Source organism: Pelodiscus sinensis, chromosome 3 (genome assembly GCF_052426305.1).
Source record: "Pelodiscus sinensis isolate ZL-2025 chromosome 3, ASM5242630v1, whole genome shotgun sequence".
In the NCBI taxonomy this organism is placed as follows: domain Eukaryota; kingdom Metazoa; phylum Chordata; order Testudines; family Trionychidae; genus Pelodiscus; species Pelodiscus sinensis.
In genome coordinates this window covers 939414-963213 of record NC_143054.1, presented here as the reverse complement: position 1 = coordinate 963213, position 23800 = coordinate 939414, and the positions used below count along the sequence as shown (strand labels likewise).

The window sequence follows — 23800 nt, the reverse complement described above, 5'->3', positions numbered from 1 at the left end:
TGCCCGCGGCGCTGCCTGATTGGCTCGCCCAGCCCAGGCGCGGCGCGGGGCGGGCTGCCTTCAGGCACCGGCGCGGGCAGCTACGGCAGGGCCGGCGGGGGCTTTCCTGAGGCAGGCGCCGCCCAGGGCAGCGAGCGGGGCCGCCACCGCGTAGCGACGGTAACGGCCGCGGCGCGAGCCCTGCGGGTCCCTGGCGCGTGGCGCCGCCCCGCCCCGCGTGGGGGAGGGGATCGCTGCAGGTGGCTGGAGGGGGAGGCGCTGCCGGGGACGGGGGACTACGTGGGGGGGGGGGGGGGCTGAAGGAGGCGGGGCCTGGCTGCAGGAGGGGCGGGGCTGTGAGGGGCTGGGGGCCGAAGGAGGCGGGGCCTGGCTGCAGAAGGGGCGGGGCTGTGAGGTGTAGGGGGCCGAAGGAGGCGGGGCCTGGCTGCAGAAGGGGCGGGGCTGTGAGGGGCAGGGGGCTGAAGGAGGCGGGGCCTGGCTGCAGGAGGGGCAGGGCTGTGAGGGGTAGGGGGCTGAAGGAGGCGGGGCCTGGCTGCAGGAGGGGCGGGGCTGTGAGGGGCAGGGGGCTGAAGGAGGCGGGGCCTGGCTGCAGGAGGGGCAGGGCTGTGGGGGGGGCTGAAGGAGGCGGGGCCTGGCTGCAGAAGGGGCGGGGCTGTGAGGGGTAGGGGGCTGAAGGAGGCGGGGCCTGGCTGCAGAAGGGGCGGGGCTGTGAGGGGTAGGGGGCTGAAGGAGGCGGGGCCTGGCTGTAGGAGGGGCGGGGCTGTGAGGGGTAGGGGGCTGAAGGAGGCGGGGCCTGGTTGCAGGAGGGGCGGGGCTGTGAGGGGTAGGGGGCTGAAGGAGGCGGGACCTGGCTGCAGGAGGGGCAGGGCTGTGAGGGGGTAGGGGGCCGAAGGAGGCGGGGCCTGGCTGCAGGAGGGGCAGGGCTGTGAGGGGGTAGGGGGCCGAAGGAGGCGGGGCCTGGCTGCAGAAGGGGCGGGGCTGTGAGGGGCAGGGGGCTGAAGGAGGCGGGGCCTGGCTGTAGAAGGGGCGGGGCTGTGAGGGGTAGGGGGTTGAAGGAGGCGGGGCCTGGCTGCAGAAGGGGCGGGGCTGTGAGGGGTAGGGGGCTGAAGGAGGCGGGGCCTGGCTGCAGGAGGGGCGGGGCTGTGAGGGGTAGGGCGCTGAAGGAGGCGGGGCCTGGCTGCAGGAGGGGCAGGGCTGTGAGGGGCAGGGGGCTGAAGGAGGCGGGGCCTGGTTGCAGGAGGGGCAGGGCTGTGAGGGGCAGGGGGCTGAAGGAGGCGGGGCCTGGCTGCAGGAGGGGCAGGGCTGAAGGGGGCAGGGGGCTGAAGGAGGCGGGGCCTGGCTGCAGAAGGGGCGGGGCTGTGAGGGGTAGGGGGCTGAAGGAGGCGGGGCCTGGCTGCAGAAGGGGCGGGGCTGTGAGGGGTAGGGGGCTGAAGGAGGCGGGGCCTGGCTGTAGGAGGGGCGGGGCTGTGAGGGGTAGGGGGCTGAAGGAGGCGGGGCCTGGTTGCAGGAGGGGCGGGGCTGTGAGGGGTAGGGGGCTGAAGGAGGCGGGACCTGGCTGCAGGAGGGGCAGGGCTGTGAGGGGGTAGGGGGCCGAAGGAGGCGGGGCCTGGCTGCAGGAGGGGCAGGGCTGTGAGGGGGTAGGGGGCCGAAGGAGGCGGGGCCTGGCTGCAGAAGGGGCGGGGCTGTGAGGGGCAGGGGGCTGAAGGAGGCGGGGCCTGGCTGTAGAAGGGGCGGGGCTGTGAGGGGTAGGGGGGGGTTGAAGGAGGCGGGGCCTGGCTGCAGAAGGGGCGGGGCTGTGAGGGGTAGGGGGTTGAAGGAGGCGGGGCCTGGCTGCAGAAGGGGCAGGGCTGTGAGGGGCAGGGGGCTGAAGGAGGCGGGGCCTGGCTGCAGGAGGGGCAGGGCTGTGAGGGGCAGGGGGCTGAAGGAGGCGGGGCCTGGCTGCAGGAGGGGCAGGGCTGTGGGGGGGGCTGAAGGAGGCGGGGCCTGGCTGCAGAAGGGGCGGGGCTGTGAGGGGTAGGGGGCTGAAGGAGGCGGGGCCTGGCTGCAGAAGGGGCGGGGCTGTGAGGGGTAGGGGGCTGAAGGAGGCGGGGCCTGGTTGCAGGAGGGGCGGGGCTGTGAGGGGTAGGGGGCTGAAGGAGGCGGGGCCTGGCTGTAGGAGGGGCGGGGCTGTGAGGGGTAGGGGGCTGAAGGAGGCGGGGCCTGGTTGCAGGAGGGGCGGGGCTGTGAGGGGTAGGGGGCTGAAGGAGGCGGGGCCTGGCTGTAGGAGGGGCAGGGCTGTGAGGGGTAGGGGGCTGAAGGAGGCGGGGCCTGGTTGCAGGAGGGGCGGGGCTGTGAGGGGCAGGGGGCTGAAGGAGGCGGGGCCTGGCTGCAGAAGGGGCGGGGCTGTGAGGGGTAGGGGGCTGAAGGAGGCGGGGCCTGGCTGTAGGAGGGGCGGGGCTGTGAGGGGTAGGGGGCTGAAGGAGGCGGGGCCTGGCTGTAGGATGGGCGGGGCTGTGAGGGGTAGGGGGCTGAAGGAGGCGGGGCCTGGTTGCAGGAGGGGCGGGGCTGTGAGGGGTAGGGGGCTGAAGGAGGCGGGGCCTGGCTGTAGGAGGGGCAGGGCTGTGAGGGGTAGGGGGCTGAAGGAGGCGGGGCCTGGTTGCAGGAGGGGCGGGGCTGTGAGGGGCAGGGGGCTGAAGGAGGCGGGGCCTGGCTGCAGAAGGGGCGGGGCTGTGAGGGGTAGGGGGCTGAAGGAGGCGGGGCCTGGCTGTAGGAGGGGCGGGGCTGTGAGGGGTAGGGGGCTGAAGGAGGCGGGGCCTGGCTGCAGAAGGGGCGGGGCTGTGAGGGGCTGGGGGCTGAAGGAGGCGGGGCCTGGCTGTAGGAGGGGCGGGGCTGTGAGGGGTAGGGGGCTGAAGGAGGCGGGGCCTGGCTGCAGGAGGGGCGGGGCTGTGAGGGGTAGGGCGCTGAAGGAGGCGGGGCCTGGCTGCAGGAGGGGCAGGGCTGTGAGGGGCAGGGGGCTGAAGGAGGCGGGGCCTGGTTGCAGGAGGGGCAGGGCTGTGAGGGGCAGGGGGCTGAAGGAGGCGGGGCCTGGCTGCAGAAGGGGAGAGCTGTGAGGGGTAGGAGGCTGAAGGAGGCGGGGCCTGGCTGCAGGAGGGGCAGGGCTGAAGGGGGCAGGGGGCTGAAGGAGGCGGGGCCTGGCTGCAGAAGGGGAGAGCTGTGAGGGGTAGGAGGCTGAAGGAGGCGGGGCCTGGTTGCAGGAGGGGCAGGGCTGTGAGGGGCAGGGGGCTGAAGGAGGCGGGGCCTGGCTGCAGAAGGGGAGAGCTGTGAGGGGTAGGAGGCTGAAGGAGGCGGGGCCTGGCTGCAGGAGGGGTAGGGCTGTGAGGGGCAGAGGGCTGAAGGAGGTGGGGCCTAGCTGCAGGAGGGGCAGAGGGTTAAAGGAGGCGGGACCTGGCTGCAGGAGGGGCAGGGCTGTGGGGGGGGCTGAAGGAGGCGGGGCCTGGCTGCAGAAGGGGCAGGGCTGTGAGGGGTAGGGGGCTGAAGGAGGCGGGCCTGGCTGCAGGAGGGGTAGGGCTGTGAGCGGCAGTGGGGTGAAGGAGGTGGGGGCTGGCTGCAGGAGGGGTAGGGCTGTGAGGGGTAGAGGGCTGAAGGAGGTGGGGCCTGGCAGCAGGAGGGGTGGAGCTCTGAGAGGCAGGGGGCTGAAGGAGGCGGGGCCTGGCTGCAGGAGGGGTAGGGCTGTGAGGGGCTGAAGGAGGTGGGGCCTGGCTGCAGGAGGGGTAGGGCTGTGAGGGGCTGAAGGAGGTGGGGCCTGGCTGCAGGAGGGGTAGGGCTGCTGGGGGCTGAAGGAGGCGGGGCCTGGCTGTAGGAGGGGCAGGGCTGTGAGGGGCAGAGGGTTGAAGGAGGCGGGACCTGGCTGCAGGAGGGGCAGGGCTGTGGGGGGGCTGAATGAGGCGGGGCCTGGCTGCAGGAGAGGTGAGCCTAGGGGCTGTAAGGGGCTGGGTGAAGCTGTGGGCAGGGGTGGCCTGTGCTCTCACCCTGGAGCTGATCCCCAGGAGGGCTCAGGGGGCAGAGATCCCTGCTGGCCCAGGCACTTGCATCTATTGAATCCCGGGGTGGTTCCCCAGGTCGGCTGGCGCCTGTGGTGGGTGACTGATCGGGACAGAGATGAGCTTGAGTAAAGGCTGGGTGCCAGCAGGAACAACCCCACAGCAAGTTCCAGCAGTTGTGGTGTCTGTGGGGGGGCATTTTAAAATGTGTCTGTCCAGGACCCCTTGGAACATACTGAACAGCCCTGATCCTAGAAGAGGAATGAGTCACTATTTACTTGTATTAGTCAGGCCTAAAGCTCCAGTGTTAGGCACAGCTCAAACACCACAAAAAGTCCCTCCCCCAGTGGATACTGGGTTGACCTTGATGGGTCTTCTCTATTTCCATTGTCTTTGGCTGCATGTGGACTGGCTAGCTTGCCCATTCTGAAACCTCTGAACAAGTTAATTGCTGTCCTTCCTCTCCTGCACTATTCTAGATTTCAAAATGACTTCCATGTTGAGCCGTGCTATCAGACGCCTCCCTGCTACCTCTGCGTGGGCTTTCAGATTCTGTAAGTGTTGTTCTTGTTAAAAAATTAAGTCAATGCCATGTAAAAGAACGCTGTCATTTTGCTGTTTTTAAAAAAGAGGTTAGAAGTAGATTCATGGGTGCCACCGGCACCCAAGTCTCCTTGCCATTTTATGATTTTTATGACCACTTTTCCTGTTTTAAAGTGTTTTTTTCCTTGTTGCTGTGCAAAACTCCACAAACTGGCTATACGCAATGCATACAACATTTTTTTCTGTATGTGCAGTTTCCATAGGTTACTTGTCTACATTTTTCTTACTATTATTACACATTTTTAAGTATTATAGGCAACTTTTTTGTTCAGTAGTTGTTCTGACTCTGTGTTTTGTGTTTTAGCAGCAAGACCCTTCAGTTGCTCGCCTCTGTCCCAAGCCACAGGTAAAGTGAATGCACTAAAACTTCAATGCTAGGTGCCTCCTCATACCTAGCCCAGGCTGTAATATAACAGGTTGGTCTGGGTACCACTGAGAGTGACAAAGCAGGGTGAATTGCTCAAAACCAAGGCTACTTACAGGCCGAGACTGGGGTCCTTCCCTATAAGGCACCAAACCAGTCACACAGAGCACTTCAGCTGCCACTCTGGCCAGTAAGAAGCCCCATGAGCAAACCCCCTTAGACACATCAGTATTCCCTGTGCCACAACCAGACCCACACTTTATACTGGCGAGAGGTTATAAAACCCAATCTCAGCAACTCCGAACACGTTCTCCAAGTCCCAAAGAACCAGTCACAGTCCCCAGTCAGTTTATACCTCGGCTTTTACCCAAAAGAGCCTGCTATGCCAATCCCTTAGAATCTAAAAATCTAAAGGTTTATTAATTAAAAAAAAAAAAGGTTGATAGTGAGATTAAGGAGAATACATTTCAGACATCGATCACCAAGTTTTTGATGCAGGCTCTTAGCAGAGATGTAACAAACTGCCAGCTTAAAAGTCCCGAGTGCATCCTGTGTCAGGATAGGTCAGCAAATAGTTCCTGGCCCTCTCTTCATAGCAAAGGTGCTTCTGGAATCAGGAGCAGGATTGAAGACAAGATGGAGGCGCCCTCATGGTATTTTTATAATCTTTTCCTGGATGCTGGTGCCTCCCAAAATGTGCTGATCACATGACCCACAAACCAGTTTCTTTCCTCAGGCAAGGGGCCATTGTGTGCTCCTCAGGTGTCAGTTGTCGACACTCTGTGCAGTATCTAGACAGTGCTTGGTCCTGCCACGAGGGCAGGGGACTGGACTTGATGACCTCTGGAGGTCCCTTCCATCTATAGCAGTGTTTCTTAAACTTTTTAAGACCGAGAAACACCAAACAATTTTTTTATGAGGCACACCAAGGATTTTTTGGGGGGGAGGGGGGAAGTTGTTGAGGGGACAAAAAAGGTTGCCTGCCCCTTTAAGAGTGGCCATTTTGAACTCTGTTGTTCTCCGCAGCACACCTGTGTGCCAGGAAACACAGTTTAAGAAACACTGATCTGTAGTGTTCTTTGATTCTAGTAGTATTTATTTTGTAAATAAAATCTTGCTCCAGACTTGCTCAGATTCTAGTCAGTAGCTGTTTACATATTCTCTTCAAACAGTCCAGCCCAAAAGTAAGAAAACCTTAGCCAAAAATGGTGTGAAGAATATCGTGGTGGTGGACGGGGTCCGCATTCCATTTTTGCAATCTGGCACCTCGTAAGTATGAAAAAAAATCACACCCCTTTGCTTTGGTTAATTGTGTGGAAAGATACAGGTAGAATCTGAACGGAAGCCGTTGGGCTTGGTATAGTTGTACCTCTCTAGCTGCACTCACTTTGCTCTGTGCCTGATGTGTGCTTGCTCGCTGTCCTGACATTGTAGATACTCTTACGCATAAGAGGAAAACGTAACCAATGGAATAGCTGCAAGGAGCTAAACAACTTGTTTTTCTGATTGTCCCTGGGTTTCTAGATTTGGTGGTTTGTTCTGGTCCCTTCCTTGGGTTGTGTTTTTAGTCTTGACAAGATTGTGGGTTTCTGTTACACAGGTAGAACTATCTGCGAGCCCTGCTACATATTAGAAGCATGAAGGAGTTGGGCATTCTAGAGTTATGTGATTTCCCCAGGAGTTAGAATACATATCTTGTGACTCCAGTGTCTCGTCAGGGGTTAGACTCGCCTAAAAGATTGCAATCAACTAAGGCTGCAGCTGCGACCATGTGGTACCTTATATACAGCAGTGGTGAGCTAGGGCTTCCTCTCTTTCTTCTTTGTATTCTTTGCCTTCCAGTGATAACAGAGAAAATCGCGTGTATATTGGGCTGGGTTGGGAGGTTAGATTTTCCAGGCTTGACATAGAGCCACTGTACATAGCAACATGCAGCCCAACAGATATGTCTTTAGATGCCATTCATGTGACTACACCTATGATTGAAAACTGGGTTCAAGACCCAGGCACAGTCCGGTCGTCCTGGCAGGAGTAAATGACATCATATGATTTTGTTAGAAACCTGTTACTTAATGCCTTCAACGTCATAGCTGAATCGGGACCGTTTCTAATACTTCCCTAGAGTTGAGACTGCTGCTGCTGTATCTTGTTTCAGTGACTGTAGGCTGGTTCCCCGCATGTGGATATTTTGGTCTCCACAAAGAAGGCTGTGAAATGCCCATGTTTAAGTGTAGACGCTCCATGACTGCTCATTGGATGCCATACTCTGTTCTATTAATGCGCGCTCTGAATGAGTTCACTCTGTCTTACCTTCCAGATACGCAGACCTGATGCCGCATGACTTGGGTAGAGCCTCGCTGCAGTGAGTAAACAAGAACTACGTGGAAGAGGAGCTTAGAAAACCAGCCTGCACAGGGGTTTTGTGCTGGGGAGTTGACCTAGTGCTGGGAGCCAGGGTTCCTAGGCTGTATTCCCTGCCTTATCATGCAGCTTGTGTGACCAAGGGCAAGTCATTTCACCTTTCTGCCTCACCTGTCACCTTCATACCAAATGGTGATGCTGCTGAATGCTTGTGAAGCATTTTGAGAGCCTTGGACGGAAAGCACTGCCCGGATGCACATCAGGGACGTATCTGTCCTCCTCCTGGCCAGCTCTGCTTCAGACGATCTGCTGTTGAATGTGTTTGGTGCTGGGTGATACAGTGAGCTCTGAGCAAACTGGGAGAGTGAGGGAGACCAGGGAAAGCTACCTTACTGCTGTGTTTCATCGCTCTTCTCTCTGGTGCCTTCTCCAGTCTGCAGTGTGGCAGCTGTGTGGGAAGGGAGGGATTTGAATGGGGAAAGCTGGGGTCCTGACAGGTTGGTTTGAGAGGTCATTCCATGCTTGCTTCTGGGACAGTGTGGAAGAAGATGTGAAGGCAGGAGTTTGGGGTGGGTTTCATGGCTGGCATTGTTGATGAGCCGTGGGGGCATCCAAGCCAAGCAGTTGAGATGTGACATGAAGGCTGGGTTGGAGTCGAGCAAAGCTTTGGCTGTGAGGTTGATGCCGTAGGCGAGGGGGAGCCGAGAAGGGATTCCAAGAGGAGTCAGTCTGATTGGCGGCCTGCAAACAGTGCACTTTGTAGTCGTGGGCTGCGTGCTGGTGTTACGTGATGTGCGCTGGGGCCTTGGCTCTGGTCAGGGCATTGACAGCTGCCATAGAGACCCCTGCCTGCATCACATTGACTCTTACATTGTACTGGATGGTTTGAGGAAGTCAGAACTCAAATTTATGTTTGTGCAACAGAGTGAGAAGGTGGATAGGGCTGTTTGTCAGAGACCCTGGAGCATTTGTATACGTATTTTCCATGGAACATAAGAGCGGCCAGACTGAGTCAGACCAACAGCCCATCCAGCCCAGTGTCCTGTCTGCCCACAGTGGCCAGTGCCAGGTGCCCCAGAGGGAGGGAACACAACAGGGAATCATCTCGTGATCCCTCCCCTGTCCCCCACCTCCAGACAAACAGAGGCTAGGGACACCATTCCTACCCAGCCTGGCTAATAGCCATTGATGGACCTAACCTCTATGAATATATCCAGTTCTTTTTTGAACCCTGTTCTAGCCTTTACCACATCCTCTGGCGAGGAGTTCCACAGGTTGACTATGTGCTGAGTGAAGAAAAAATTTCTTTTATTTATTTTAAACCTGCTGCTTATTCATTTCATTGGGTGACCTCTAGTTCTTATATTGTGGGAATAAGCTAATAACTTTTCCTTATTCCCTTTTTCCACCAGTCATGATTTTATAGACCTCTCTCATATCCCCCCTTAATCTCCTCTTTTCTAAGATGAGAAGTGCCAGTCTTCTTAATCTCTCTTCATATGGAGCCCGTTCCAAACCCCTAATCATTTTTGTTGCCCTTTTCTGAACCTTTTCTAATGCCATATATCTTTTTTAAGCTAAGGCAACCACATCTGTACACAGTATTCAAGCTGTGGCCGTACCATGGTTTTATATTGAGGCAATAAGGTATTTTCTGTCTTATTCGCTATCCCTTTTTTAATGACTCCTAACTTCTATTTGCTTTTTTCACTGCCGCTGTACCCTGAGTGGATGGTTTCAGAGAACTATCCACAGTGACTCTGAGCTCTCTCTTGAGTAGTTGTAGGCAAATTAGTCCCCATCCTATTGTATGTATAGTTGGGACTATTGTTTCCAAAGTGCATTACTTTACATTTATCCACATTCAATTTCATTTGCCATTTTGTTGCCCAATCACTCAGTTTGGTGAGATCTTTTAGAAGCTCTTCACAGTCTGCTTTGGTCTTAACTACCTTGAGCAGTTTGGTGTGATCTGCAAATTTTGCCACCTCACTGTTTAACCCTTTGTCTGATCATTTATGAATAAGTTGAATAGGATTGGTCTCAGGACAGACCCTGGGGGGACCCCACTAGTTACCTCTCTCCACTATGAAAACTGACCCTTTATTCCTACCTTTTGTTTCCTGTCTTTTAACCAGTTATCAATCCACAAAAGGACCTTCCCTCTTATCCCATGACAACTTACTTTACTTAAGAGCCTTTGATGAGGAACCTCGTGAAAGGCTTTTCGGAAATTTAAGTACACTATATCTACTGGATCCCCCTTGTCCACATATTTGTTGATCCCCTCAAAGAACTCTAGTAGATTAGTAAGGCAGGATTTCCCTTTACAGAAACCATGTTGACTTCCCCCAACAAATTATATTCATCCATGTGTTTGTGATATATGAAGAATGGAAATATGAAAAAAGCGCTGCTTGTCTTCTGCAGAAGCAGTAGATGTTCAAAAGCTATGGGGCAGGCTGGCTTGACATCTGTCTCCCCCTTCTTGCCTCTGTTTTTGACTTGAGCTTCCCCAGGATGAGGGAGAGAGGTAGTAACCACATGTGCATTGGAGGGGACAGTGGCTTTATTGAAGTAGAGGTGGAGTTTCCTTTAATCAGAGCTCTTTCTGCAGGCAGCCTCCTCCCTGAATAGGAAAGTACGCTTGCTGTTTGTCCCTGTTCTGCAGGCTAGCCGGGCCCATCAACTGTAGTGGGGGAAAGGGACAGCTGCCCCGGGGCTCGGTGATTCAAAAGGGCCTGGGGTTCCTGGCTACCACTGTTGTTACTGCAGCCGCCAGAGCCCTGTGCGGTGTGCTCCTGGAGGGCTGCCTGGGGGAGGCTAACCCCGCCCCTTTTGCCTGAGGCCCCGCCCCTTCTGGGAGCACAGCATCGGCTGCCCTAGGCCTTGCCCAGGCTAGCTTTTGAAATTGGGTGCCTAGGGGCTGGCAAGGTAGCACTTCCTTTGTTGATGCTGATTTTCTTGTCTGACTTCTCTCAGAGGGCTGCTGAACCGGACCAGCGTTCCGAAGGATGTTGTGGATTACATTATTTTTGGCACAGTTATCCAGGAGGTGAAAACAAGCAATGTTGCTAGAGAGGTGGGTTAAATGAAGCAGGTAATTCTCCAAAGCTTGTTTAAACATCTAACCGGAGAGAACTAATCCTTATGAAAGAATCAGCTCATCACACTTCTGTGTGCATTGGCAAAGAAAGCCATTGATGCTTCGTTGCGCAGCAAGTAATTGAACGGCACTCCCATTCCGTTAAATCTGCCCTTTGACAGATCATTCTAGTTCTCTGCACTGTGCAGTCCCTCCTACCAGAAAAGCAGGACCCTGTTAAGGCACGATTGATCGTCCTGCTTGAACTGTCCACTTGTGATCAAGCTCTGCTTTGCCAGAAATACTTAACCCTGCAGTATTTTGTAAAAAGTCAAGCAGGGCAGCATTTGAGTGCTGGGGGCAGATACAAAGAGAGAAGTGACTACACTTTGTCCCCTTTTATGCAGAAGTCTTTCTGTGAAGCCATCTGCATAACATTAGACCTGATTCTGTTCTGATCAGTCTAGGCTCTGACCCCTCAGCTGGCCTGCTGTGCAGCAGCCAGCAACATTCCCTCCAAAAGCAACCCACCGAAAACACGTTTCATAATTTCTCCTAAATGCACGTGTTATTACAGCGGTTGTTTTCCTATGTCCAAGTGTTTTCCTTGAACTCCCCTGTCAACTGAGACTGGTTTAATTTTAACTTCCAAAGAAGTTGTGAACTTTCAACTAGTTGGCCATGTGTCAGTGAAGGCGTGTCATCTCGTGGCAGCACGCGGTCCAGAGTATTATCCTTTTGGGCCTCAGGCCTCCACTGTGGACTCTGCTAAAGCTTGTGGGCATTCCATTGTAAATCCTTACATCAGGAAAGCTTGATCAGCAGCAAACATTTATTGTTTAGTTCTATGCAAATTGCAGCTTGTCCTCTACTGCGGAGTGTTCAGATTAGCCAACACAGTGGCCTCCGCTTCCTTGCCTCTGATAGAGGATGGGGTGAAGAAAAGGTCTATGAAGTTTTGGAACTATGGGCAGTGTTGCACAGCAGGGATTTGTCCGTTCGCTAGGGGCTGATGATGTTGCCCACGTGGTTTGATAAAGAGGCAGGCAGCAGACCAGCTCTCTGCTTGCAACAGGAGGAGGATTCCTCCTAGTGAGTGCGTGCCGAGTGCCTTACCTCAGCTGCGTAGGTGGGAACTTGACCCGTTCGTAGCTTAGCCTGCAGAGATGCCTGCCGTTTCATGTTCCAAGTAGGGATGTCAACAAGTAGTTGACAAGCCAGGGTTTATCTTCTAATCAGTTAATCTTGTCGGCTACTCACATCCCCCCCCCCTCGCTGCCTCTGTATCGGAGGGGGAAGCATCTTGCGGAACAGCCTCTGTCTGCGTGGCGCTTGGACCCCCATGGACAGGGGCTGCTGCCACCCTGCACTGCTGCCTCTGTATCAGAGGCAGCAGCGTGGGGGGCAAGCAGCTGGTGTGCATGGGGAGCTCATTTTTAAATGGACTCCCCTCGCGGACCAGCTCCCTTCTGCCTCTGATACAGGGGGCCCCCAAGAGTGGGGCCCAGAGAGTACTGGTTGCCAGCCCCACCCCCAGGGACTATCAAATAGTTGTGTAACCACAAAGATTTCATGCAGTTACTCGACTATCTGGTTAAGCGATAGCTAGCATCCCTATTTCCAGGAGTGAGGGCTGCGAGGTAGAACTGGTGCGGGCATTTAATCATTATTTTGTGTTTCCCATAGGCTGCCTTGGGAGCTGGCTTCTCTGATAAGACCCCAGCCCACACAGTCACTATGGCTTGCATCTCGTCAAACCAAGCTATGACCACAGGTATGTTGGCTGAAGGAAGAGGCAATAGGTCAGAAGCTGGCATTGGTAGCCTCTCCGCTGTCCTACCTGCACGTCTTGCTGAGCACGCTTGCGTGTCTGGAGGGGGGCTAGAAAGGGAGCAGGGCGGCTATGGAGCCACTGCTTCAGTCACACTTCGCAGAGCTTGCTTTTCCTGGAGTGTTCCAGGTCTGCGGGAGCCAGGCCATCAGCTGCATTCAGGGGCAGTCGCCACTCAGATTCAGAATTGCCCTAAAAACCTGCAAGTGAAAGGCTCGAACTTGACCAAGTTGCAGCCTTTCCTGGTGACCGAGCAAAACCTGAAGCGCTAGGTTTCTGCCCCAAGTTATTTGAGGGAGATTGTCGCCTCGATTCCTTCCATGAAAACTGGGATGTAGAAGCAAAATTACAGAGGGCTGGAGAGTTCTACTTCAAATACAGGTGATGTCAAAGCCACACAAACAAGTTTTGAACTTGATTGAAATGAAACGTGTCAGTAGTCTAAAACAAAGGGGCTTGGGGGGGTTCATTTTGTGACTTTTTTTGAACTTTTGGCACTTTGTCCCATATCGGGACAGCTTTTTTTTAAAATCTCAATCTTTCATTGGGAGGAAAATCTATTTGCTGACCAACTGTACAAAAAAGCAAAATGTTCTCCTTGAGAACATTAGAGAGGTTTCTTTTGGTTGCATCTGCTCCTGAGAAGTTCTTGATTAGTTGTTGCTTCTCCTCAGCAAGTGAAAGTACTTCAGCCTTTTTTAAAGCTGTCCACCCACACTTCTGATCTTCTGCATCGCTTTCTGTAGGAGTTGGTCTGATTGCATCTGGCCAGTGTGACGTGGTGGTAGCTGGCGGCGTGGAGCTAATGTCGGATGTGCCCATTCGTCACAGTAGGAAGATGAGGAAGACTCTGCTCTCCCTTAACAGGGCCAAGACCTTGGCACAGAGACTGGCACTGATTACTAAAATCCGTCCTGATTACTTTGCCCCAGAGGTAATTCTCCTTTCCATCTCTCAGTAGAAGGGTTTCGGTCCGTTTTCCTGTGTATGTAGTTTACCATTTGATAACTGCTTGTAAAATAACATGGTTTAGGGCTGTGGTTCTCAACTGGTGATCCATGGTGACTTTTTTGGTGGTCCACAGAAACAATGTTCAAAGTGTCATGGCGTGAGCAGGCGCCGCTGTTAGGCTGTTCTATGCCGTGTTCACAAGCACGCGGCGCGTCATCCGTAGTGTCACCTAGGACGCAACCGCATTGTGTTGCCAGTAACTTCCGTCCGAGGCTCTGAGCATCAGTGTAGCTGCTGCCGTCATGCTGAACGGTTGCTGTGGCGTTCATCCTGTGCTACAAGTGCTGGAGGTGGTCCACAAAAATTTTTTGATTGGCCTGGTGGTCCATGGACTGAAACGAGTTGAGAACCACTGGTTTAGGGGGAAAGGAATTTAATTTTGCCCCCATGGAGAATTCAACATGGTGATGGATAACTTGAGATGCAGACTATGGGTCTTCTGTACCATGCTGCCTGTCTGGGTTTAGGCCACCAGCTGCTTTGAACGGTTCATGACTTTGCACACTCCCCTACCCCCAGATCTTGGTTGGCTGGGGGACAGGGGAGCAGCAGGGCATCTTAGATCCAAGCGTTTGTGGGACAAAATAAATTGTTCTCCAGGCTAGTAGTACCACATCAGGTGCACTTTCAACTCATTGAATACGGAGGAGGACATTCCCCTCCCACTGTTATTGGGATTGCGCTCTCATTTCACTGATGCCTCTTACATACACCGTCCATTTCTTCTCCAGGAGCCAAATCCTGAGAGACAGTGAAAGCTTTCGTGGGCGTAGGTGAGAATGAGCAGCCTGTCCATTTAGAGAGACTAAGAGTCCTGTGGCACCTTAGAGACTAACTGAAGTGTAGGAGCATAAGCTTTCGTGGGCAAAGACCCACTTCGTCAGATGCAAGTGGGTCTTTGCCCACGAAAGCTTATGCTCCTACACTTCAGTTAGTCTATAAGGTGCCACAGGACTCCTCGCTGCTTTTGCAGATTCAGACTAACACGGCTACCCCTCTGATACTTGACATTGAGAGAGAGGCTCCATTTCACGCTGTACAGGGAACCCCGGCCACCTGCTCCCTCGGCCCCAGGAAAGGCGACTTGTGAAGTGGTGGAAATGGGTAGGAAAAGGGTTTTCTTCGCTGTGAACGATTTGATGACTCCTGGCGTTCTGGCCGGCCGTGCATATACACTGTGGAGAAAGGGTCCTTTCTCTTCGCTCCTGGTACCAGTGCAGAGACCCCCAGAGGCCAGCTGGGAGATGAGACCTAGAGCAGAGGTTCCCAGCCTGTGAGCCATGGACCCCTGGTGGTCCACGGCGGTACTGCAGTGGATCTGTGGAACGTTTAAAAATAAGGATTAGGACCGCAGTGGCAAGCCCAGTCCTTTCTTTTTCTTTTTCTTGTTTCCCTCTTTTCTCATTTTCTATTTTCCTCTTTTCTTCTGTCTCTCTTTTCTATTTGGCCGTTTTCATTTTTCTTTTTTTTTCTCTTTTTCTGTCTTTGCGCGCTCTCTCTCTCTCTCTCTCTCTCTTTTTTCTGCCATGAGGAGGGGGGAGAGCCTTGAAATGTTAATAGGTTGGAAAGGGCTCTATGTGCTCAAAGGTTGGGCGCTAGTGGCCTAGTTTTAAATGCTCTAGACTCCCAAGTGGAAATAGAGCTAAGCCCCTTCATTGTCAGTCACACTGGTTTTTACCAAAGAATTCCTGGGTTTTACAAAAAGCATTGTTCCCTCTGCTGAGCTATCATTGGGATCTATGAGAAAAGGCCTTGTTTGATGAGGAAAGTGCAGTGCATTGCAGAGACGTCTGTACTGCGATAACACACTGGCCTGTGTGCCTGTGGAAGTAAGGCTGTGGATTAGCCTAGCCCAGGGTTCTCAGACGTCGTTGCACCACAACCCTCTTGTGACACAATTACTGCTTGACCCCAAGGGGGGGCTGAAGCCTGAGCCTGCCCGGGCCCCACTGTCCCTAGTGAGGGGCCAAAGCTCAAAGGCGTCAGCCCTGGGCAGAGGGTCTGTAATCTGAGCCCTGCCACCCAGGGCTGAAGCCAACCCTGATGGCCCCATTCAAAGGGGTCTTGACCAGTCAGTGTCCCCTCACAGGTGATGAATCTGCCCCGCCCAGTCAGTCAACCCTCAGCCTCTGACCGGGCAGGCTGATTAATCACCGGGGAAGCTGTGCTGCCCCGCAGCTTAGAGGGAATGCTGGTGCTGACTGCAGTGTGAGAAGCACTGGTCTACAAGATGCACAGCAACAGGTGTGAACTCAAGTGCTGAGGTGTGTGCACATGTGCATGAACTGATGGATCTCATGGCCAGCTGTTGGCAGATATTGGTTCAAGGGTTTGACACATTACTAAGGGAAGAAAAAGAAAATCAGCATCACAAGGAAATGTTCAGAGTCTCAAGTTTACAAGAGTAAACTGTTTAAGTGAAAAGTTTTTTATTTGGGATTTAGATTTAAATTCCAGCATGGCATTGTGTTTTGAGTCCTGTTCTAGTTCTGCAGTAGGCCACATGGATGAACAATCATAGAATAATAGGACTGGAAGGGACCTCGAGAGGTCATCGAGTCCAGCCCCCCGCCCTCAAGGCAGGACCAAGCTCCGTCTAAGACATCTGTCAGGGATGGTGATCTAACCTGTTCTTAAATATCTCCAGAGAGGGAGATTCCACCACTTCCCTTGGCAATTTATTCCAATATTTGACCACCCTGACAGTTAGGAATTTTTTCCTAATGTCCAATCTAAACCTCCCCTGCTGCACTTTAAGCCCATTACTCCTTGTCCTGTCCTCAGAAACCAAGAGGAACAAATTTTCTCCTTCCTCCTTGTGACACCCTTTTAGATATTTGAAAACCCCTATCATGTCCCCCCTTAATCTTCTTTTTTCCAAACTAAACAAGCCCAGTTCATGAAGCCTGGCTTCATAGGTCATGTTCTCTAGACCTTTAATCATTCTTGTCGCTCTTCTCTGTACCCTTTCCAGTTTCTCCACATCTTTCTTGAAATGTGGCGCCCAGAACTGGACACAGTACTCCAGCTGAGGCCTAACTAGTGCAGAGTAGAGCGGCAGAATGACTTCACGAGTTTTGCTTACAACACACCTGTTGATACAACCTAGAATCATATTTGCTTTTTTTGCAACAGCATCACACTGTTGACTCATATTCAACTTGTGGTCCACTATGACCCCTAGATCCCTTTCCGCCATGCTCCTTCCTAGACAGTCGCTTCCCATCTTGTATGTATGGAACTGATTGTTCCTTCCTAAGTGGAGCACTTTGCATTTCTCTTTATTAAACCTCATCCTGTTTACCTCTGACCATTTCTCTAACTTGCTAAGGTCATTTTGAAGCAATTCAAAGCATTAACCCACGGAATACTTTTTTTCCCATCCATCCACCAAAAATCCCCTGGTATTTACCCAGAAAATTATTAATAATTGGGGGTTTTTCACCTATTTGCTTTTGGGTAATAAACACTGATAAATTCGTGGGAAAAATTAAATAAACTAAAATAAAAACCAAAAATGAAGAGCCCTGAAAATAGCTCATCCAGTTACATAGGAGTCTAGGCTCACACATATCTGGATGAAGCTGTTCTCCATCTTCTCAAGGGAGAGGAGGATAAACCCTAAATTAGGGATGACTTGAATTTGGCCCCCTGGGGAGTATACCACTTCTGATGGAGGCTGCAGGCCCCAGCATGCATTGCTGGCCTCTCTTCATTTTGGGGCCTCTAGTGGCTCTGCTTGGAAGCTCCATCGTAAATTGCAAGGGCAGATGCAACTTGGGAGCAGCCATCAAGGCCTGGCAAGTGGCCAGCAGGGCTCTTACCCGGTTCAAGTTTAGGCTTTCCTGTGCTGCCCTCTGTGGTTCCTCGAGCGGCTCTGCTCCTAGTGGATCTTAGGGTGAGCGTTATTTGCATAAAGCCAAGAACAGCTGTTTTACAAAGGGAATTCACGCGTGTGAGACGTAACCCGCTGCGAGGTTCCAAGACGTAGTGTTGCTGGCTGCCCATGCCCACTGGAAGAGATGGTATTGATGTGTGCTCTCCTCTAGCTCCCAGCCGTGGCAGAGTTCTCCACCAGCGAGAGCATGGGGCACTCAGCAGACCGCTTGGCTGCTGCCTTTGCCATCTCCCGTGTGGAACAAGATGAGTACGCCCTGCGTTCCCACACTCTGGCCAGAAAAGCCCAGGATGAGGGGCTGCTCACTGACGTGGTACCCTTCAAAGTGCCAGGTAAGCACTGACCCCGAACCGACCCGCTGCCTTTGTCAAGGAAGGGGTCAGAGCTGATCACCCGCGCTGCTCGGCACACTCCGGCTCCTCAGCACGGGCTGTGCATTGAAAGCCTTCGGGTGCAGCCCAGTTCTGCGCAGGGAGGTAGGCACGCGTCTTCGCAAAGCCTGTGATCTGCCCTTGACGCCCCCTCCTCCAGATCCCGCCTGGTGATTGTTGCCTTAGTGCAGGCGCTCACAGGAGGAAGATCTCCCTGCTCTTTGTTTGAAAGGCTTCAGCAATGCTCTCTCCCGCCAGGGGAAACAAGCCCAGTGCCAGTGGGCAGAGGCACGTGGCAGCTGTGCTCTTTGCAAGCTTGTTCAGAAGATCCGTTGCAAAGAATCTGGATGTTTTCAGTACTTGAGACTGTTCCCTTAATACTAACCTGTTTGGGCGAGGTGCTTCCCTTCTCCCGGCACGCCTCTCGCCGTGGAAACAGAACTCTCTCTTGGGTTCTTCTCCGCCCAGTGACTGTCGCTGTGCATGCTCTTTTCAGGCAAAGATACAGTTCTCAAAGACAATGGAGTCCGTCCGTCCTCAATGGAGCAGATGGGTAAACTGAAAGCTGCTTTTGTCAAGCCTTATGGGACTGTGACAGCTGCCAACTCTTCCTTTCTGGTAAGGTGCTGCCATCCCTGTGGGTAGCTGCTCCGTTCTGTGACTGGATTACTGTGCCTCTTCCATAAAGCCATTGCTTCAAGTTGCAAAATGGCCCTTGCGTTTTAAACGTAGCAAAATAAAAACCAAGGGTTAGCTGTGCACTTGAGGCTGCTTTGCCTGCTGGCTTCATTATCGTTGCCCTCCAAGAGGACAGGGGAGACTGCCCATTACACCCCCAGTTCCCAGTGACTTGGAATGAAGTTGGGTGCCCACCTGCCCCTTATGCCTTTGAAAGTCTCCCCGAATGCCCAAGGGATGTGTCGTGCAGCGCAGAGCAGAGGCTGGGGTGGGCGGTAAGCGGCTCGTGGGCCAGGTGTGATTCCCCGGGGTAGCCCCTGGCGGGCACGGCCACTCACAGCTCCTGTTGGCCGCAGTTTGCCGTTCGCAGCCAATGGGAGCTGCGGGAAGGGCCACCTGGCTTAGACCCCCCAATGCGGGAAGGGCCCACTCCTGGCTTAGACCCTGTTCACATCTTGCAGTAACTGCTCTTCGTGTGCCTGGAGTTCCTGGGCACCTCCTGCAGTATCCGCGCCTCTAGGGCTGACTCCATCGCAGAGTGTTGGTGTAGAAGGGCCACTGCACGCAGCAGAGCTGTAGGCTAACTTGAGAAGGCGTTCTCCTCTAAGACAGCATGAAATCAGTGCTGTAAAATACTAGCTAAACAATCCCAGTGCTAATGGCACTCTTCCCCCCTCCCCCCCAAATTCACAGACCAGCCTTTCTGGCAGAAACGCTGTTACTAAACAGCCACATCTGTGTATGCTATGGCTGTCCAGCAACCTTTCTGATTGGCCAGCCCACCCACAGGCCATAGCGTCCATCTGTATTTTACCTAGTTCTGTGTCCCAAGGGATGAGGCTTTTGCCAGTGTTCTTGGGCATAGATCTGTCCCTCAGCCTAGTGGCTTACAAGCGGACAAGAGTAACGTGCAATGTAACTTTTGGGCGGATGGCTACTGATCAGTTCAGAGAGCAGCGTTGGTATTCGTACTGTCCTGCGTTCTGTTTGCACTACGGTTGGGCTCCTACTCAGCTGGGGCCCTGTGCAAAGACGTAGCTCCGCGGTGAGCGTGCCGGGAGCAGTTTCCTGACTGAGTTTGACTGGCTGTTTCAGACGGATGGGGCCTCGGCAGTTCTGGTCATGTCTGAGGAGAAGGCTCTGGCCATGGGCTACAAACCAAAGGCCTACCTGAGGTAGGAGCCTCTCTCGCTGCCTTCTGACAGCTGCTCTGGCTTTTGCTTTCTGCTCGGCTGCTAACGGTGCTTTTCTTGTGCAGGGATTTCGTGTACGTGTCCCAGGACCCCAAGGACCAGCTCCTGCTTGGGTAGGTGACTTACGGCCGGCATTGCTGGGCACTCTCGGTTCCTAGCACAGGCGCCTTCGCTTGCTGTAGCACATGTGAGCGCTGAGTTGGGAGCTTCGCAGCCAGGCAGAAACTTGGCCCTGCCCCAGAGAGCTGAGAGAATCTGAGTACAAGACGTAATGCAGCCAGTGGAGGTGGCTGCCGGGAGGGAACCGCTGAGCTGGGGGTTACAGCCGCAGTGGGACTCGGGCACGTGCATGTCATGGGGTGTCTGGCTGGACGCATGGGGTCATGGACACGTGGCAGGATGAAGCTGCATTTTCCACGTAACCAGTCAAGACAGGATGGCATTTGCGCTGGGATACGTTGCCTCGGGAGGCTGTGGAATCGCCATCGCAGGAGATTTTTGGGAGCAGGTTCGGCAGAGCAGGGGTTCTCAGCCTTTTTCTTCCTGAGCTGTCCCCTGCATGCTAGAAAATCTCCCCGCCCAGCTTGTCACAGGAGCTGGTTTTGTGTGTGTAAAGAGCAGGCTGGAGTTTGGGGTAGCAAGCAGGGCAGTTGCTGTGGGCCCCAGGGCTCCTCACAAAGTTCCCCAGGCTTCTGCTGCAGGTCTGGGTGGTGGGGCTCACAGCTGCAGCCCCTGCTTGAGACCCACTGGCCTAGCTAATACTCAGGCCTGCCGGGAGAGCAGGGACTGGACTGGACTAGACGAACTCCTGGGGTCCCACCCAGTCCATGACTCCGAAGAGCTGCTGTTAGAGTCCGACTCCAGAGCCGGAGAGATTGCGTGTGGTCAAAATCCACCTCCTTAGATTTGGCGTCTGGACTTGCCAGCACGCACACGCAGCCAGAAGGGGTCCGTTCGCTTTAGAAATGGGGCTAGTCTGAGGCGGGCTGACTCTTGGGGGTGTCGGTGTAGCGGGGGAGAGGCTGAGCAGGTGTTTGCACTCATTTCGAGAGAAGAAGGGTGCGCAGGGGGCTGAGCTCACTTGTGCTTGTCTGACTCTTTAGCCCGACCTATGGGACTCCGAAAGTGCTGGAGAGGGCTGGTCTCACGCTGGCTGATATCGACGTGTTTGAATTTCACGAAGCTTTCGCTGTGAGTATCTGCGCAGGAGCCTGCTGGCAGGCCTGGGGCCTTCTGCTTAAGGAGTCTCGTTTGGTTTCAGGCCAGGAGCGCAGAGAGCTCTGTTCCTACTTGGCGTCCTTCCTTGGCTGTGGGATTGTATGTATGCACCTGCTGATTGGACACGTTACCAGCTGCTCTGTGCTGATGTGCTTCTCAAAGGTGTCCTCTCACTGTGGGACGAGGCGCATGCAAATAAGATTCCTCGGAGCCCTTGTACCAGCTGTGTTGACCCTTCTATTGACCTAGTTTGAGGAAACTAAGGTGCCCTGAGTGAGTACCCTGCATGTACTGCCTTCTGAATCTGCGCCTTCCCCTCCTTCTAGGGGCAGATTTTGGCTAACCTGAAAGCGATGGATTCAGATTGGTTTGCACAGAACTACATGGGCAGGAAGTCTAAGGTAAGGGCACGCTCAAGAAGGAGTTTTAAGGTCCGTGTTGCTTTTGTCATTTTAATTTCTTGCTGTAAAAATCTGCCCAAACAGCCTGGAGTTGTAGGCTCGTGTTGTGTTCAGATCAGAGAGGAATACACGGGCTCCTAACAACCAGTACTTTGGTTCGGTCCTGCCTACGCTGTAGCTACTCAGACAGGGCCTCTGGCATGTGAGCGCAGAGAGAAGGCAAAGCCCCAGAGCTGTGTGGCTAATGTTCCTCTGGACAAACCTCAAAACCACTGTCCTGTAGCAGCCAAACGGCAGGAGATGGCATCCCATCACCACAGGGCCTCCCATGCCTGCTTGCGCTCCGTGAGCCCCAGGGCACATGCCAGCAGGGAGACTAGCTGGCCTAGTGGTGTCTCAGTCCATGGGCTCCATGTTGCCATGTGCTCCTTTGCGTGCGGAGTGGGGCAGAGCTTAGCACACCTGTCCCTTTGGTTTTTGGTGCAGGTGGGAGCCCCGCCTCTGGAGAAGTTCAATACCTGGGGTGGCTCCCTGTCTCTGGGCCACCCCTTTGGCGCCACCGGCTGCCGGCTAGTGATGACTGCGGCTCACCGGCTGAAGAAGGAAGGAGGGCAGTACGGCCTGGTCGCTGCCTGTGCTGCGGGAGGGCAGGTAATGCTGCCAGGCTTGCTGGCATTGGGCCTCTGCTGAGAAGGGCGGGAGGTCCTGAGGGTCCCGGCAAGCTGCGTGCTGTGGGTGCCGCTCCAGGCAGCTGGGCTAAGGAGCCAGCCGGCCTTGCTTGTGCAGCGGGGCAGTGCGGTCCGAGAGCGACTTTCTGGTGGCCAGGGCTGCCTGTCGCCGAGGCTTTCGTACGCAAGGTGGGGTGATTCCCAGCCCCTGCTCTGCTCAGCTGCAGCGTGGCTGGGGTCCTGAGGCGCCTCCTGGCGTCTGTCTGAGAACCTCAGAAGGCAGAATCCCACTGCTTTGCAGTGGCCCTTGGCAGCCCCTTGGGAGGCGGCTGGCAGAGCAGTGGAGGGGAGCGGCCGGGGATTGGGTTACTCTGTCACTGGAGAGGCCTCCGAGCTGCCCTAGCCCCGCCGACCCACTCGAGAGAGGCTGGCTGAGGCTGCAAAAGCTGCACGATCATACCGGTCTGGCTGAGGAGGTCGCCGGAGCGCTTTCTAGTCCCGTCCCGAGAGCCTGCCTTGCCCTCTGCTCAGGAATGGCCCCGCGGTGTCTGGAGCTGAGCTGACTCCGGAGTCACCCCTTCCTGTTCTGCCACGTGAGCGAAGCGCGTCTGTTGGCTGGTGGGTCCGCGTGGCCGGGCTCTCGGGCGCCCATAACCGTGCTCTGCTTCTCCCTTGCAGGGCCATGCCATGATTGTGGAACTGTACCCCCAGTAACAGCAGAGGAGCAGCTCCGGGGGGCGCCGGGCCCATGCACTAAGAACGTTTCTGTGACCCTTTCACAAAGGCATCCCGTGGCCTTGGTAAATACCTTCTTGTTGCCCTGCCAGTGATCTGGAACCAAGGAATGCTCTGTGGAATACACATCATGCCGGTAACCTGGCCTGGCGGCCCCCTGCACTCACCCCAAGCACAGAACTGCCAGGCTCTCGGCGTGCGCCGCCTCAGCGGAGTTCCAGCGCTAGTGCTCAGGAAGGGGGCTGGGGAGTCTGACCCGCTTTGGGACGGAGCTGTAACTGCCTTAATAAACAGAGATTAAATTGAAGATGGATGGGGGAGGGGGGTTTCTTCGCTTGATGACTCTCACTTACAGGGATGTAAAAGGTTAACCAGTGAGCCTTACTGGTACCCAGCAGGGGCTGGAGCAGCTCCCTGCCTGCCCAGGTCAGGGGGCTGATTCAGCCCCACAGGAACAGCCCCGGCCACACGCCACAGGTTACACGCTGACTCTGGGGAGCCAGCTGCAGAGTCTGCAATGAAGCCTCCTTCCTAGGCTCCTGCAGAGACTTTGCTGTGGGCCCTGCGGGGTAAAGCTCCTTTGCATTTCTACGCAGAGCTGCAGCGTGTGTAACCACTAGGGCAGGGGGCCCCAACCTTCTTCGGTCCCCGTGCCCCCTTGGCTTTTAGTAACCCTTCCCGGTCCCCCTAGTCACTAGGAAAGGAAACACAGGTGAGACTCTGGAATCCACAGCTTTTCACTCACACGACTACTTCTGGAATATTTCAGTTAGGGTAATCGAGTTCTTTATCAAATATTCCCCGTGCCCCAGGTGGGACCCCTGCTCTAGAGCGGGTATCTCCCACTGGTACGTTTGTAACCGCTGTGCTTTCTGAGGCTTGTCTGCTTGGAGACGTCACAGGAGTTCTGGGCTCTTGGGAACAGGAGCAAGGGGCTCTGTGGAGCTGGCCACAGAATCCGCCCTGGGCTGTGGACTTGTAACATTAGGCTCAGGAGCATGAACTAAAACGAATCGCTCACCTGAAGCTCTCCCTGGTCCCACATTCGGTACAAACCTGGCTGGCACATTGAGCCACCCAGGAAAGAGGGGCAGGGGAAGAACTGGATTTCCGTGCCGGGCTGCTGCTCGGTTACACGGTCTGTCCGCCGCGCTCTCCAGACCACGAGTGGGAAATTCACCTCACGATGGCTCACTTCTGGGGCAGACACACAAGCCTGGAGCTCCTCCTCTGGCAGCGTCTGTTCCGCTGCATGTTGTGCTGTGGTGCCGGGAGCGCCTTTCTCAGCCCTGTGGCTCCGGAGCTCGTCTGGCTCCCCAAGTAGAGAGATTGCCCAGCCTCCGGTCTCTAACGTCCTGGGCCTA

At 54.9% G+C, this 23800-nt stretch overlaps 1 protein-coding gene across 4 annotated transcripts; it reads left to right on the top strand.

The window, feature by feature from the left end:
* The first annotated feature begins 21 nt into the window (after positions 1 to 21).
* On the top strand, positions 22 to 22743 carry HADHB (hydroxyacyl-CoA dehydrogenase trifunctional multienzyme complex subunit beta). 4 transcript variants are annotated; one of them, XM_075915741.2, is made up of 16 exons: positions 22 to 159; positions 4499 to 4573; positions 4930 to 4968; positions 6159 to 6255; positions 7304 to 7348; positions 10330 to 10429; positions 12119 to 12206; positions 13010 to 13197; positions 17324 to 17504; positions 18040 to 18161; positions 19317 to 19396; positions 19480 to 19527; positions 20518 to 20605; positions 20959 to 21033; positions 21520 to 21684; positions 22380 to 22743. In XM_075915741.2, exons 2-16 carry the CDS (start codon positions 4507 to 4509, stop codon positions 22413 to 22415), a joined length of 1419 nt encoding a protein of 472 aa, XP_075771856.1. In that variant the 5' UTR covers positions 22 to 159; positions 4499 to 4506; the 3' UTR covers positions 22416 to 22743. The 4 variants fall into 4 exon arrangements, with proteins under 4 accessions (XP_075771856.1, XP_075771854.1, XP_075771857.1 ...); XM_075915739.2 differs by having other exon boundaries at positions 4927 to 4968; XM_075915742.2 differs by having other exon boundaries at positions 92 to 239.
* Positions 22744 to 23800: the final 1057 nt, after the last annotated feature.